A 12,643-nucleotide genomic window follows, 5' to 3' on the forward strand; every position below is an offset into this window, starting at 1 on the left:
TATTTGCGTTTCTCCTTATACGTTTGCGCCTCAGTGCGGTTTTATTTCATATATAAAGCCAGACATAGAAATGACCATCTCATTGCCAAGTCATCTTCAATTCTCCTTCATCTGTGCATGCAAGATCTCCCTTAATTTGTTCATCACCATGGCTTATCTCCACATCATCTCCATGATACTACCACTCTTCCTGCACATCCTTGCGGCAAGTTCTACCACAACGGATACCATCTCAGCGGGCCAAACACTCTCCATTAGCGACAAGCTTGTCTCCAAAAATGGCAGGTACGCGCTTGGCTTCTTCGAGGTGGGCAACAACTCATCCCAAAACACTAGCAACTGGTACCTTGGCATATGGTTCAATAGTGTCCCCAAACTTACTCAAGCATGGGTAGCAAATAGGGATGACCCCTTCAAGAGCCCCCCCTCATCACTGGAGCTAAAAATCTCCCATGATGGCAACCTTGTCGTCTTAAACCAGCCAACCAACTCTGTTATTTGGTCTACCCAAGTTAAGATGACAAGAAACAGTACCATTGCCATGCTCTTGGATAGCGGAAATTTTATCCTCAGAAATGTCTCAAACTCGTCGCACACTTTGTGGCAGAGTTTTGACCACCCAACAGACACATTTTTACCTGGAATGAAGCTTGGATGGGACAACATCACTGGTCTGAATCGCCGTATTTTTTCTAGAAAAAACTCAATTAGCCCAGCTACTGGTGTGTACTGTGAGGAGCTAGACCCTAGTGGTATTGACCAGATTGTCCTAGTAAAATGGAATTCCAATGCACAATATTGGTCTACTAGGGTGTGGGATGGCCATCATTTTGCCTCACTACCAGATGAGGCAAGGAACGGTGGCAATGAGTCACTAGTGACGAATGCCCATGAGAAGTACTACACATACACAATACTAGAAGAAACGGCAACTGTTTATTATAACTTGGATGTCTCTGGTCAAGTAAAGATATTTGTTTGGCCTGAAGGCTCACAGGATTGGATACCAGCCTACTCACAACCTAGAGCTCAATGCGATGTGTATGCAGTCTGTGGGCCTTTTGCAATTTGCAATGATGATGCCCTTCCTTCTTGCACTTGTACGAAGGGGTTCTCCGTAAGATCTCCTGATGATTGGGAGCTAGATGATCGAACAGGAGGATGCATCAGGAATACTCCACTAGATTGTATTACGAAGGGAAGCTCAACAAGATCCACAGACAAGTTCTTACCTTTGCCATGTGTTAGTTTGGCTCAAAGTGTGCGCAGAATAGAAGATGCTCAAAGCATAGGTGTCTGTGCTCAAGTCTGCCTAGATAATTGCTCTTGCGCTGCATATTCCTTGAGCAATGGTACATGCTCTATTTGGCATGGAGAGCTGCTGAACATAAGGCAAATACAGTGTAGTAGCGCTGCAAATTCAAATGGAGAGACTCTTTACCTTCGCCTTGCTGCTAAGGATATTCAAGGTTTAGAGAAAAACAAAAGAGTGTTTATTATTGCGGTTGCCACTAGCACAAGTGTCGCTGCTTTAGGTCTCTTTGCATTCGCCATGCTAATAATGATTTGCAGAAACAAAAGAAAGAATTCCGGTCATATAGCAAATACTGCTCAAGATTGCAACGGAATTATCGCATTCCCATACGATGCTTTGGAACATGGAACTAAAAATTTCTCAGAGAAGCTAGGGGAAGGTGGGTTCGGTTCCGTATTCAAGGGGTTTCTGAATAATTCAACTGCCATAGCTGTGAAGAAGCTTGATCATCATGCTCATCATGGAGAGAAGCAATTTAGAGCTGAAGTCAGCTCGATTGGAATCATCCAGCATATCAATTTAGTCAAATTAATTGGTTTTTGTTGTGAAGGTGCTAGAAGGTTACTTGTTTATGAGTACATGCCAAATGGCTCTCTTGCTACCCATCTTTTCCAGAGCCATGCTACAGTACTAACATGGAGTACTAGGTATCAAATAGCTTTGGGAGTTGCTAGAGGATTGGCCTACTTGCATGAGAAATGTCTAGAGTGCATCATACACTGTGACATCAAGCCAGAAAACATTCTTCTTAGTGATTCATATGTTCCGAAAATTGCAGATTTTGGGATGGCCAAGTTTTTGGGAAGAGATTTTAGTCGAGTCATAACTACTATGAGAGGAACTATAGGATACCTTGCACCTGAGTGGATCAGTGGAGTGGCTATTACACCAAAAGTAGATGTTTATGCCTATGGGATGGTATTATTGGAAATTGTATCTGGAAAGAGGAACTCATGTGTCTCATGTTCTTGTAGTAGCAAGCATGATGTCTATTACCCCGTACATGTTGCGCGGGAGATTATCGGTGGAGATGTTAGGAGCTTGCTGGATAACAGATTGTGCGGCGAAGTGAATTTAAAAGAAGCTGAAATAGCCTGCAAGGTTGCATGTTGGTGCATTCAAGATGATGAGTTTGATCGGCCAACAATGGGTGAGGTGGTTCAAATCCTGGAGGGTTTACTTGAAGTCAACATACCCCCAATGCCAAGGCTGCTTCAAACTATCGCTGGAAGCTCAAATTATTCCACTTGCTGCTAGTCCTCTTTTAGCCAAGCCAAATATATCGACTACAGTATCCATGGAAGTACTGCTTGTGTGCTTGCCTTGTAGTTTTGAATAAACTTGGTGCTTTATTTTCTACCACAGATATGATGCTTTCGTAATCTGATACTGTCCTATCCTCTCTTGTAGAATTAATATGCATTGTCCTTCATTTGAGTAAAATGCAAATTGAATTACATGCATTCTTGCACCCCCATATACATATAGCACTGCAAATTCACGCATTCAGAAGAATTTAATAAAGAAGTAAATGGAGTCGAATTGTAAAATCAACAATCAAGCTCCCACGCTTGCATCAACACATCAATCACATTCAGAGTGCACCACTACGGATCACACGAGCGACCTGGCGGCTGTTGCTGTCTCCCACGGCGCAACCGCTTCCTGGTTACCCCGGTGTGGGTGCACAGCGCCCAGAGTACGGTGATGAACTCGCCGCCCAGCGCCAGGGCCTCCTTGTGCGCCTTCACGTGCAGCTCGCCGGCCGACGGCGCCAGGTACACCGTCAGCTCCGTCCAGAGCTCGGCCAGCAGCTCGCCAGCTCCCACACTTGATCCTGCCCTGGACCTTCGCTTGCCATCTCCATCAGCTTGTTCCCCAGCTTCGCCCCCTTGCGCACCACCGTCGTCGTCGTCTCCTCCTCCGGCAGCCCTGCTTGTGCGATGCCGACCAGCTTCAGCTTGTCGAAGCGGGTGCCCTGCCGAGACGCATGGTACCTCCAACACCCTCCCAGCACGTCCTTGAGCTCGTCCTTCATGTCGATGTGCACGCGCTTGGTGCCCTCCGTGCTGTCGGGGAGCAGCTCCGGAGCCGAGGACACCAGGTACGCGGCGTACCCGGACAGGGTCGTCGCCACCGTACGAGGAGCTCCCACCTCCGTCCATGTTGTCCTTGTTTTGATGCATTGCTTGGCACTTCACAGATCTTTGTTATGAGCCATGCATGTATGTATCGACACAAATGAAATGGAACATGGTCATTAAAAGGGTCATCTGGGACTGGACCATATGGGCCTGCTTTTATTTCTTTAGAGATTGCTCAATTAGCAAGGACGTACATGAACTTGTGATACAAGGGTGGACATTGTTCCTTTCTTGCGACTCTATCTGATAAATGGCACTATTATTAGATGTAGGGTTCTGTCCATGGAGCTTTAATTTACAGACTTTTGCTGCAAAATGAAAGAAACGATTTGTACTAGCTCCTTCACCCATATATACCATCTGGCAAAGAAAAAGGAAAACAATGAATAAAGTAAAAGACAGAGCAAAGCCAATAGTCATGCTTAAAGCAAACAGATCCGGACAGCTCTCTTGTGTGCGAGAGAAAGAAGGTTAATGCTTGCTGACACGTTGTTTCTTCAATGAACAGCAATATCCAAGGCAGAGAAAACATTGAGAACGCAGACAAGACCTGGTACAAGTTTGGTAGAGGCACCAGAACTAAACCTAACAGGTAATGACCATTTTTTCCCGAATACGCGCGCAGCGTATCATAGTATTAAGACGAAAAAGAAATTGGTACAGTGTTCGGTTACAACTCAAATGGAACGGACTCCAGATGGACACAAACCGGCATGCCAGCTGAACACAACCCGAAAGATAAACTCCAACTTGAACTACTCACATTCCGCACAACCTAAACGACTGGCTCAAAGCGTAGCCCTCAGCCAGCGCTCCATCCCACGAAGGGAGAGCTCTTACTCTTGTTCTTCAACATTGGAAACATGTCCTGCAATGTCCATGTGGTGCGGCTGAGGTCCTTCTCGAAACAATTTCTCCACCGCTTGCTCTGCAGAAGCCGCCAAGGGTAGAGGCGCGCCAACCTCACCGAGTCAGCGCATCAGGAGCACCGCCCCTCGCTTTGCCGGCTTGACGGCCGAGAGAGGGTCCAAGGCTTGGTGATGGCTACGCCTGAGGCCATATGCCTTAGATGAAGGCAGCTGAGGAGGCGTGTCGACGAGGACAGTATCAACTCGACGACGATGAGGCGGCTTGTCCACAAGAGGCGGCGGAATATTCTTCGAAACTTTGCTGATGAAGTCCTCCAAGGCCGTGGAATTGCCATCCTCCGACGTCCAGACCGTGTCAATTGCCTTCTCAGAAGCCGGCACCACAATCTCGGCCGAAGGCGGCACCTCCAAAGCCAGCACCACCTCGGCCGATGGTGGCACCTCCACAGGCGTCATGGGTGTGGCAGCCCCAGAGTGCCCTAGCAGACCACCGGAGGGCGATGGCCTCGCCTGGGAAACACTCGCCGCTGAAGCCCGATCTTGAAGCTCCTAAGACCGAAAGGTGGCCACAAACAACTCGGGGAGGGCAGGCTCGAGGGTGAAATCGTCCTCCTCGATGCGAAGTGTAGCCATGATCGCTGACTTGGCCGTGGTTTCTTTGGCCAAGTCATCGGTGGCGGAGAGCGTGAGGTCAAGGCCACTGTCAGTAGCAGCAGTCGTCGGCAACGGCCGATCGTCCGAGACCGGAGGGCGATCATGCCCAAACCTAGCAGGAACAACACGGGCACACGGCCGTCCAGCCGAGGCTGGCCTGAGCGAAGTGGCGGGCGACGAGGCCGCATGCAATCCTTGGCACGGTGCCGAAGGCCATGGCAGCGCAGGCACCGCGATAGCTGATGACACGAAGCAACCCGATGCTTGAAGGAAAGGCAGTTCAAGCATCGTCCATCGAGCACCTTGGGGAAGTATCGCCGCGGCGGCGCTTCCGGCCGAGGAGGCCGCTCCCGATGGTCCCGATGATGTGCACGCCGCCTCTCAACTCGTTGCCAACCATCAGGATCGACGCAAGGAGGGCAATGCGTTGCCAGACCCCGGACACGGCTTGTGGCAGCCCTACCAACCTTGTGGGGGTGGTCGTGCCGCTGGAGGCCGACGACCAGCTCCGTCATGCCGCGCTGGCGGCTACTGCGCCACGAACGCTTGTCCGTCCAGGGTGGCGGAGAGGGTGGCCGGTGGCCCCGCCGACAAGGACGCTTGTGGTGCCCACCCTCGCCGCGTGGAGGCAGCACCACAATGGAGCAGAGAGTAGGCATCGGAGCCGGCGTGTCGACCTGCGCCGCCGCCGGTGTTGAGGCCATGGTGGTCGCCCTCGGTTGCCGCAGCAGGACGTTGTGGTAGGATAGGGAGCCGTCGTCACCGGAGAAGGGTAGGGTGTCGTCTCTCCATCGGAGTTGCCCCCCCCCCCCCGCCCCCGGCCGTCGGGGTGGCCGCTAAGGAAAAACATAGCAGCATCCGGGGAGAGAGCTCCGTGCCCGGGGGATGGGAGAGGAGTGCCCGTCGGCGAGGAGGAGGTCGCCGGAGCCGGGGTGGCCGTCAGTGTGGGCGAGCCATCGAGGGTGCGGTGGGGGGAGAAGGCACCCGGCGCTGAAGCAGTTGGTGATGTGGTGGCCGCCGGCGGGCGGGTGGACGGCGGCGACGGCAAATCGCAGAGGTGCTCCCGCAAGCCGCACGTGGCGGGTGGGGGATCGGGGTCGGGAGATCGAGCCATGTCGTTGAGGAGGTCGTCATCGTCAAGCGCCAAGACGGGCAAGCGGCCAGCGGCAGCGCACATGGGAGGGCAAACAACGGGCGCACGGCGGCTCGGAGGCGACGGCGGACTGGGGCGGCCGGAGGAGGGACGAAGCAGCGGGGGCTCCGGCCACCAGGACCGGAGTGGCCGCCAGCGGGGGTTGTGGCCGCCGGGACCGAAGTGGTCACCGGCAGTGGTGGCAGCTGGTGGTGGTGTGGGCGGCTAGGTCGTCCACCTCGATCTCCCAACACGCACCACTAGGGAGGCCATGGGAGGGGTGGATGGAGAGGGTGAGCCGAGGGGAGCGTGGATCTGTGGCTAGAAAGGGCGGAGGTGGCCAGAGAAAGGAGATCCGCCGGCGGCGGGAGTCGCCCGCCCTGCGGGTGCAGGTCAGGGGTTCGTGTCTCCTCCAGGTAATGACCATCATCAGACAAATTTCGGAACACACCAGAGCTGCTACTACCCGATTGCTACCAAGTTCATATAATATAATTCTTAAACTCAATGAGTTAAAGCGACATAATTCATGGAACTTTGAAATCCCGCAGAGCTAATCTGCCGCTTCACTTCTCAGTCTGAAGGAGCATCCATTCGGTCCACAGACCCAATGGATATGGTTGGAAGTTGGAACTGCCATCAGCAACATGAACTTGCTATAATTATAACCAAATATCTGACAAGAACTCGAGGCATCATTCTGCCTTTATGGCTTCCTGTCTTGCCCTTACTGCTTCTTCATAACCCGGTAAGAATCGAAGCATACCAAGAATGTGTTCAATGTTTGCATTCCCTGGGCCAAGCTTTCGCTCCGCCCATGCTTTTGCTGCTAAAAAGCAATCCACAGTAACCTCAAGCAGCTCAGCATGTGCTTCATCATCATCTTCTTCCTCTTCACCCTCATCGTCACCTTCCTCCTCCTCTTCTTCCCCGTCTTCTCCCTCTACCTCCCCTTCTTCAACTTCATCTCCATCTTGTTTGATCTTTGAAACAGTTTGAATAATTTCGATAATAATCCCTTCCTCGTCGCTTTCTTTTTCATCATCTTTGGTAAAGATATCTATGAGCAAGAGAACAACTAAAGCAAAGACACTAATCACATAGCGCTCCCTTGCAATTCTTAGTACGAGCCCATCTTTCTTATTTGGGTATGAACATGCCCGAGAAGACTTTCTTTTGTTGTTCCTGCCGGCCTTGACACCATCTCCATCCGTGCGCGAGCACGCATCTGAAGGTTCGTCCGCCATTTCTACAAATGGATCAAGGAGCTACATGAAGATTTAAATAGGTATGTACATTCCATTCCCTTCAGCAAGATGATGACTAATTCCAGTAAGAACTAAGAACTGAATTTTGCACCTATACACACATACCAAATATCTAGAACAGTAACAGTAATGGGGAACCATAGCAATCCCACCTACTTCGAGAGGTTGTACAAGTTTTCAACTAAATACAAGTACTAGTAATTGAGATCTGTAATCAATCAAAAAGACTAGAAATTTGGGCGCATTTTCATGATTAGGGATTCGATTGGATTTCCGTAGCCCCTTAGTGCGTGACGGCGAGACGTAGAACGGAAGCCGATTGCAAACCGGCTCAGATCAAGAAATGCGGTGAGGGAGACGCACGTACCGGGTCAGATCTCGGCGGTGGCACTCCGGCAGGTCACCGGCGGCGACGGCGGCGATTTGATGCGGGGAAGATTCGAGAGGCCTACTGAGGAGTGAGGACTGAGGACCAAACCCCGCGCCAAGATTTCCCCTTTTCGGAGCAAGCCGCGGCACCTGGCGACCGCAGCGGACTGACGTGGGCTGTGGGCCTTTGAATCACGACCTTAGCCCACGCTCAAATCGCGGCCCATTAGCGGCCCTGACGGGTGGGGGCCGCTCGTCGTCTCCGACGAGCCAACCCAAAGCCAGGCAGAGCCGCAGCCAACACCTACCAACCCGTGACCAACCAGAGCAGAGGCAAGCTCTCTTGGCGTGCTCACCTCGGCTCAGCTTACCTCGGCTTGTTCCAAGATTTTCCCTCACCTGCTCGATCTCTCTCTCCTTCCCCCATCCCACCGTAAGGACAGGGGCAGAGAAGCAAGAAGGGTACAGCAAGAGCGCCCGTCGGCGGTCGTCCATGGCGGGGGAGGCCAAGCAGCTGTTCGCCGCGTCCGAGGTCGCCCTCCACTCCTCCAGGAAGGACTGCTGGGTCGTCATCGGCGGAAAGGTCAGCGAGAGGGAGATCTTTCTTGTACCTTTCTCTTGGTTCACTGGGGGTGACAGAGATCTGATTCGAGTTTGTCAGACTCTGATGATTTTGCTGGCCTGTCTGGTTGGTTTCAGGTTTATGATGTGACCAAGTTCTTGGAGGACCACCCTGGGGGAGAGGATGTGCTCCTCCATGCATCAGGTAGGCTAAGGCTGTGCTCCCTGGCTCCCTGCCTTTGCTTTAGTTTTCTTTTGTCTGCTTCATTGTCCTGCATGCTTATCTGTTCACAGAACTGTAATCCGTGTACCAAATCATTTTGCTAGATCAATTTCATCATTTCTTATTACAGCTTCAAACTTTTACGCAAACTGAAGAACTGAATTTGATTTGGAAGTTCCTCAACCGATACATGAGAAATCTGGTTGTAAAACATCTTGAACTTCTCCTTAGAAGGTGGCATTTGTAAAACATCTTGAACTTCTCCTTAGAATCAATAGCTGGCCGAATTCAAATGTTCACAAAAACTAAAACTCAAATCTGAGTATGCCAAATATGCTTGCCAACAGTGAGACTAGTGGGTCATGTTGGAACTATGTTTGCCCAGAGGAACCAATGCATGGAAGTTTTACATGTTCTTTATTTCAAATGTTGCATTCATCTAGTCAAATCTTCGAGCCTTCCAAATTGTGCTAACTTCGTCTTCCCAAATGAAACCAGTGCACTGGTTCTGGTTCCACTATACTTGTTCCCTTTAGATTACAAATTTTATCTGAATTTAACTGAAGAACCAAAACTGTAATGTCTACACTTACTATATCTATTTGAACAAGATACTTTCATAACAATTATGCTAAGCTTGGTTTCCTCTGGCTGTCATAAATTCTTGAAGCCTCGGGGGATGCCACGGAGGCATTTGAAGAGGTGGGGCACAGCACGTCGGCCATCAGCATGATGGACAGCTTCCTGATCGGAAGCATCAAGGGCTACGTGCGTCCAAGTACATCAAAGGCCACAGATCCTTGGGGCCTGGATGCGCCACCAAATTCCAGGTCGATGCAAGGGAACAAAGGCCCTCCAAATCCAAATACATTCCTGGACTTCCTACTCCCGTTATTTGTGCTTGGCCTGGCATTTGCAGCTTGGTATTACCTGACCTTCGTCTCCAAGAACCATTAAGTTCAGTGAGGCTTGGAATTATTGCTCACTATTAGATGCTAGGGTTATATAAGCAAAACATTTAAAGAATGTAAACCTTGTCGTACAGTAACTTGTACTTGAAGAGGTTACTGGCTATGTTTTAGAGAGACATAGAAGAGAGAAATTATTATATTTTGCTTAATCTTTATGAAGCTGTAGTTTTCTTGGAAATCTTGTTCTTGCATGTAACACCTATGTCAACACACAGATGTATGAATGAGACAATTTGTCCTTATTTTTGTTTGGGATGCCTTTTCTTGTGAAAAATCTTAGTTTTGTGGTGAAAGATCCTGATGATATTATACATGCACATTCTATGTATCAACTCAAGAGATCACAAAGATACTGTATGTTGTGGACTGATTCTTCGGTCACAAGTTCCATCGACGTAACAAGAAGGCGGCTTCTACTAGTGGCTAGGCGCATTTATGTTTTATTTGCTGTAATTCATATTATTCAGAGTTTATTAGTTTGGTTTGTTAGGGCCGGCTCTATATAAAGGGGGAGCCGGCACAAGAGACAATTGAGCAGATAATAAACCTCAAAGAGTTCAGAGCCTCCAAGGGAGGGCGAACTAGGGTTTGTTACCCTGCTACCGTGCTATCTATCCCTAAGCGCTATCATCTGGTATTAGTTGCCTTTGATCTTGCGCCTCCCCTCAAGCCACCGCAAAACCCTAACCAAACCCTTCCCTGCGCCAACTCCACAGCCAGCCGTCGGGCATAGCCTTCCTCACCCGGCGCCTTCACCACCATGGCTGAAGACGAGGAGCAGCCAATCACCAAGGCTATCTTCGAAGAGGCCATCGACAAGATGATCAAGATGATGGGCGATCTCGGCAAGAAAGTCGACACGGAGGTCTCCACGGTTCGCCAGGACTACGCCCACCTGTCGACCTCGATCAAGAACGTCCAGACGCAATTGCTGGACAAGCAGGGACGCTTCGGCCAGGACGCATCTAGCGGCGGCTTCGATCGCGGTCCTCCCCCACCCGTCCACAAACTCCGTTTCCCCAAGTATGACGGATCAAAAGACCCCATCACTTGGATCCACAAGGGAGAACAATTCTTCCGAGCTCATGGCACACCGGAGGATCAGAAGGTTTGGACGGCCTCGTTCTACTTGCAAGGTGCGGCCAGCCAGTGGTACTATCGCTGGGAGAAGAATCATGGCGTTCTGGAGTGGAAAGCGTTCGTTGACGGCATCCAGAAGCGCTTCGGGCCACTGCTGCGCAGCAATCCGCTCGGCGAGCTCTCTCATTGCTGCCGCACTGGATCTGTCGACGAGTACGTCGACCAATTCCTCAAGCTCCTGGCCCGCTGCGAAGACATCACCGAGAAACAACAGATTGATCTGTTCACGGCTGGCCTGCTGCAACCGAGGAGCACCGACGTCGAGATGCATGCACCGACCACACTGGAGGACGCCATGGCGATGGCGCGTTCGTACGAACGCCGCCTCCAGATCACGACCGATGCCCCTCGTACTCCGGCGCGTCCAGCCAAGTCGGCAGCCACCTTGTCGACGCCCGTGGCTCCGGCAAGCAACCCGCCCAAGCCAGCCGCAACCTCTACTCGTCCTCGCCGTCTCTCGCCAGATGAGATGGCCCAACGCCACCTCGAGGGCCTGTGCTTCAACTGCCCGGCAAAATTCAGCAAGGAGCACCTCAAGCAATGTCCCATGCGGGGCATCTACATCATGGACATGGAGGACGATGATGCTGATTCCAACTCGGACACCGACGGCTCGCCAGAGGTGTCCATCCACGCCATGACCGGCATCCCCACGGGCGACACCATGCTGCTGCACACCACAGTGTCGCGGGAGCCGCTCGTTGCCCTTGTCAACTCGGGTTCGACACACTGCTTCATGTCTACCACCACAGCCGAGCGCCTCGGACTCCAGCCGACGCCGCGTCCTGGCCTCACAGTCGGCGTCGCCAATGGCGAACGCATGGCCTCCGGCGGCGTCTGCCTCAACACTGCGATCTCCATCGCCGGCAAAGACTTCTGCGTCGACATCTACGTCATCCCCCTGGCGGGATACGAACTAGTCTTGGGGTTCCAATGGCTACGCACCCTAGGACCCGTGCTGTGGGATTTCAAGTTGAAGACCATGACGTTCTGGCGTGACTCCCACCGAGTTCGTTGGCTCGGCGTCGGCGCAACACCATCACCAAAGCTGTCTGTGCTGGCCACGGTGGACCTCCTGGAACGTCTTCTGCAGGAATTCAGCGACATGTTCGCCGAACCGTCGGGCCTACCTCCTCATCGCCATCTGGATCACTGAATCCACCTCGCCCCCGACACTGCACCCGTAGCGGTCCGCCCATATCGCTACCCACAACTTCTGAAGGACGAGATCAAGCGCCAGTGCCAAGAGATGCTTCAGCAAGGCATCATCCGGCGAAGCACTTTGGCGTTTTCCTCCCCCGTCCTCTTGGTGCGCAAGAAGGACGGCAGCTGGCGCTTCTGCATCGACTACAGGGCGCTGAACGCCAAGACCATTCGGGACATGTTTCTGATTCCGGTCGTTGAGGAGCTTCTGGACGAGCTCCACGACACAACATACTTCACCAAGCTCGATCTGCGCAGCGGCTACTTCCAAGTGCGGATGTTCGACGACGACATCGCCAAGACGGCGTTCCGCACCCACCATGGCCATTATGAGTTTCTCGTAATGACATTCGGCCTCACCAACACGCCATCTACGTTTCAAGCACTCATGAACGAGGTCCTTCGCCCCTTTCTGCGCCGGTGTGTTCTTGTTTTCTTTGACGACATATTGATCTACAGCAAGACATGGGCCGAGGACCTACAGCATTTGCGTGCGGTCTTCACCATTCTGCGCGACCACAGCCTGGTGCTCAAACGTCCAAGTGCCTCTTCGCGCAGCGCAACGTCGCCTACCTCGGGCACGTGATCACCGGCGCTGGCGTGGCCATGGACGAGTCGAAGATTGATGCTGTCAAGGCATGACCGGTCCCCAAGACCATCAGAGCGCTGCGAGGCTTCCTTGGCCTCACGGGCTACTACCGGCGCTGTAGGATCAAGAACACCGACTAGAGGGGGGGTGAATAGGCGGTTTAAAAACTAAAGCCAACAACACTAGAGAAATTTAATTAGAAACA

The 12,643-nt window shown here is 51.8% G+C and overlaps 3 protein-coding genes across 3 annotated transcripts; 2 read left to right on the top strand and 1 right to left on the bottom strand.

The window, feature by feature from the left end:
- Window positions 1-2,764, top strand: LOC120666682 (G-type lectin S-receptor-like serine/threonine-protein kinase At2g19130). Its single transcript, XM_039946587.1, has one exon. It carries the CDS (start codon window positions 71-73, stop codon window positions 2,570-2,572), a length of 2,502 nt encoding a protein of 833 aa, XP_039802521.1. The 5' UTR covers window positions 1-70; the 3' UTR covers window positions 2,573-2,764.
- A 3,810-nt stretch (window positions 2,765-6,574) lies between these two features.
- Window positions 6,575-7,908, bottom strand: LOC120666683 (nucleolar transcription factor 1-B-like). The gene is made up of 2 exons (XM_039946588.1): window positions 7,750-7,908; window positions 6,575-7,363 (listed from the first exon to the last, which is right to left on the bottom strand). Exon 2 carries the CDS (start codon window positions 7,359-7,361, stop codon window positions 6,810-6,812), a length of 552 nt encoding a protein of 183 aa, XP_039802522.1. The 5' UTR covers window positions 7,362-7,363; window positions 7,750-7,908; the 3' UTR covers window positions 6,575-6,809.
- Window positions 7,909-8,034: 126 nt separating this feature from the next.
- Window positions 8,035-9,761, top strand: LOC120666684 (cytochrome b5-like). Its single transcript, XM_039946589.1, has 3 exons — window positions 8,035-8,334; window positions 8,451-8,517; window positions 9,206-9,761. Exons 1-3 carry the CDS (start codon window positions 8,245-8,247, stop codon window positions 9,490-9,492), a joined length of 444 nt encoding a protein of 147 aa, XP_039802523.1. The 5' UTR covers window positions 8,035-8,244; the 3' UTR covers window positions 9,493-9,761.
- Window positions 9,762-12,643: the final 2,882 nt, after the last annotated feature.

Source organism: Panicum virgatum, chromosome 3N (assembly GCF_016808335.1).
Source record: "Panicum virgatum strain AP13 chromosome 3N, P.virgatum_v5, whole genome shotgun sequence".
Taxonomy (NCBI): Eukaryota; Viridiplantae; Streptophyta; class Magnoliopsida; order Poales; family Poaceae; genus Panicum; species Panicum virgatum.

Bases quoted from the DNA above. Each gene is read 5' to 3' on its own strand.
- LOC120666683 (XM_039946588.1), bottom strand. From the start codon at position 7,361: ATGGCGGACGAACCTTCAGATGCGTGCTCGCGCACGGATGGAGATGGT.
- LOC120666682 (XM_039946587.1), top strand. From the start codon at position 71: ATGACCATCTCATTGCCAAGTCATCTTCAATTCTCCTTCATCTGTGCA.
- LOC120666684 (XM_039946589.1), top strand. From the start codon at position 8,245: ATGGCGGGGGAGGCCAAGCAGCTGTTCGCCGCGTCCGAGGTCGCCCTC. The intron at 8,335-8,450 runs GTCAGCGAGAGG...GGTTGGTTTCAG, and splicing joins GGGTCGTCATCGGCGGAAAG to GTTTATGATGTGACCAAGTT. The intron at 8,518-9,205 runs GTAGGCTAAGGC...AAATTCTTGAAG, and splicing joins TGTGCTCCTCCATGCATCAG to CCTCGGGGGATGCCACGGAG.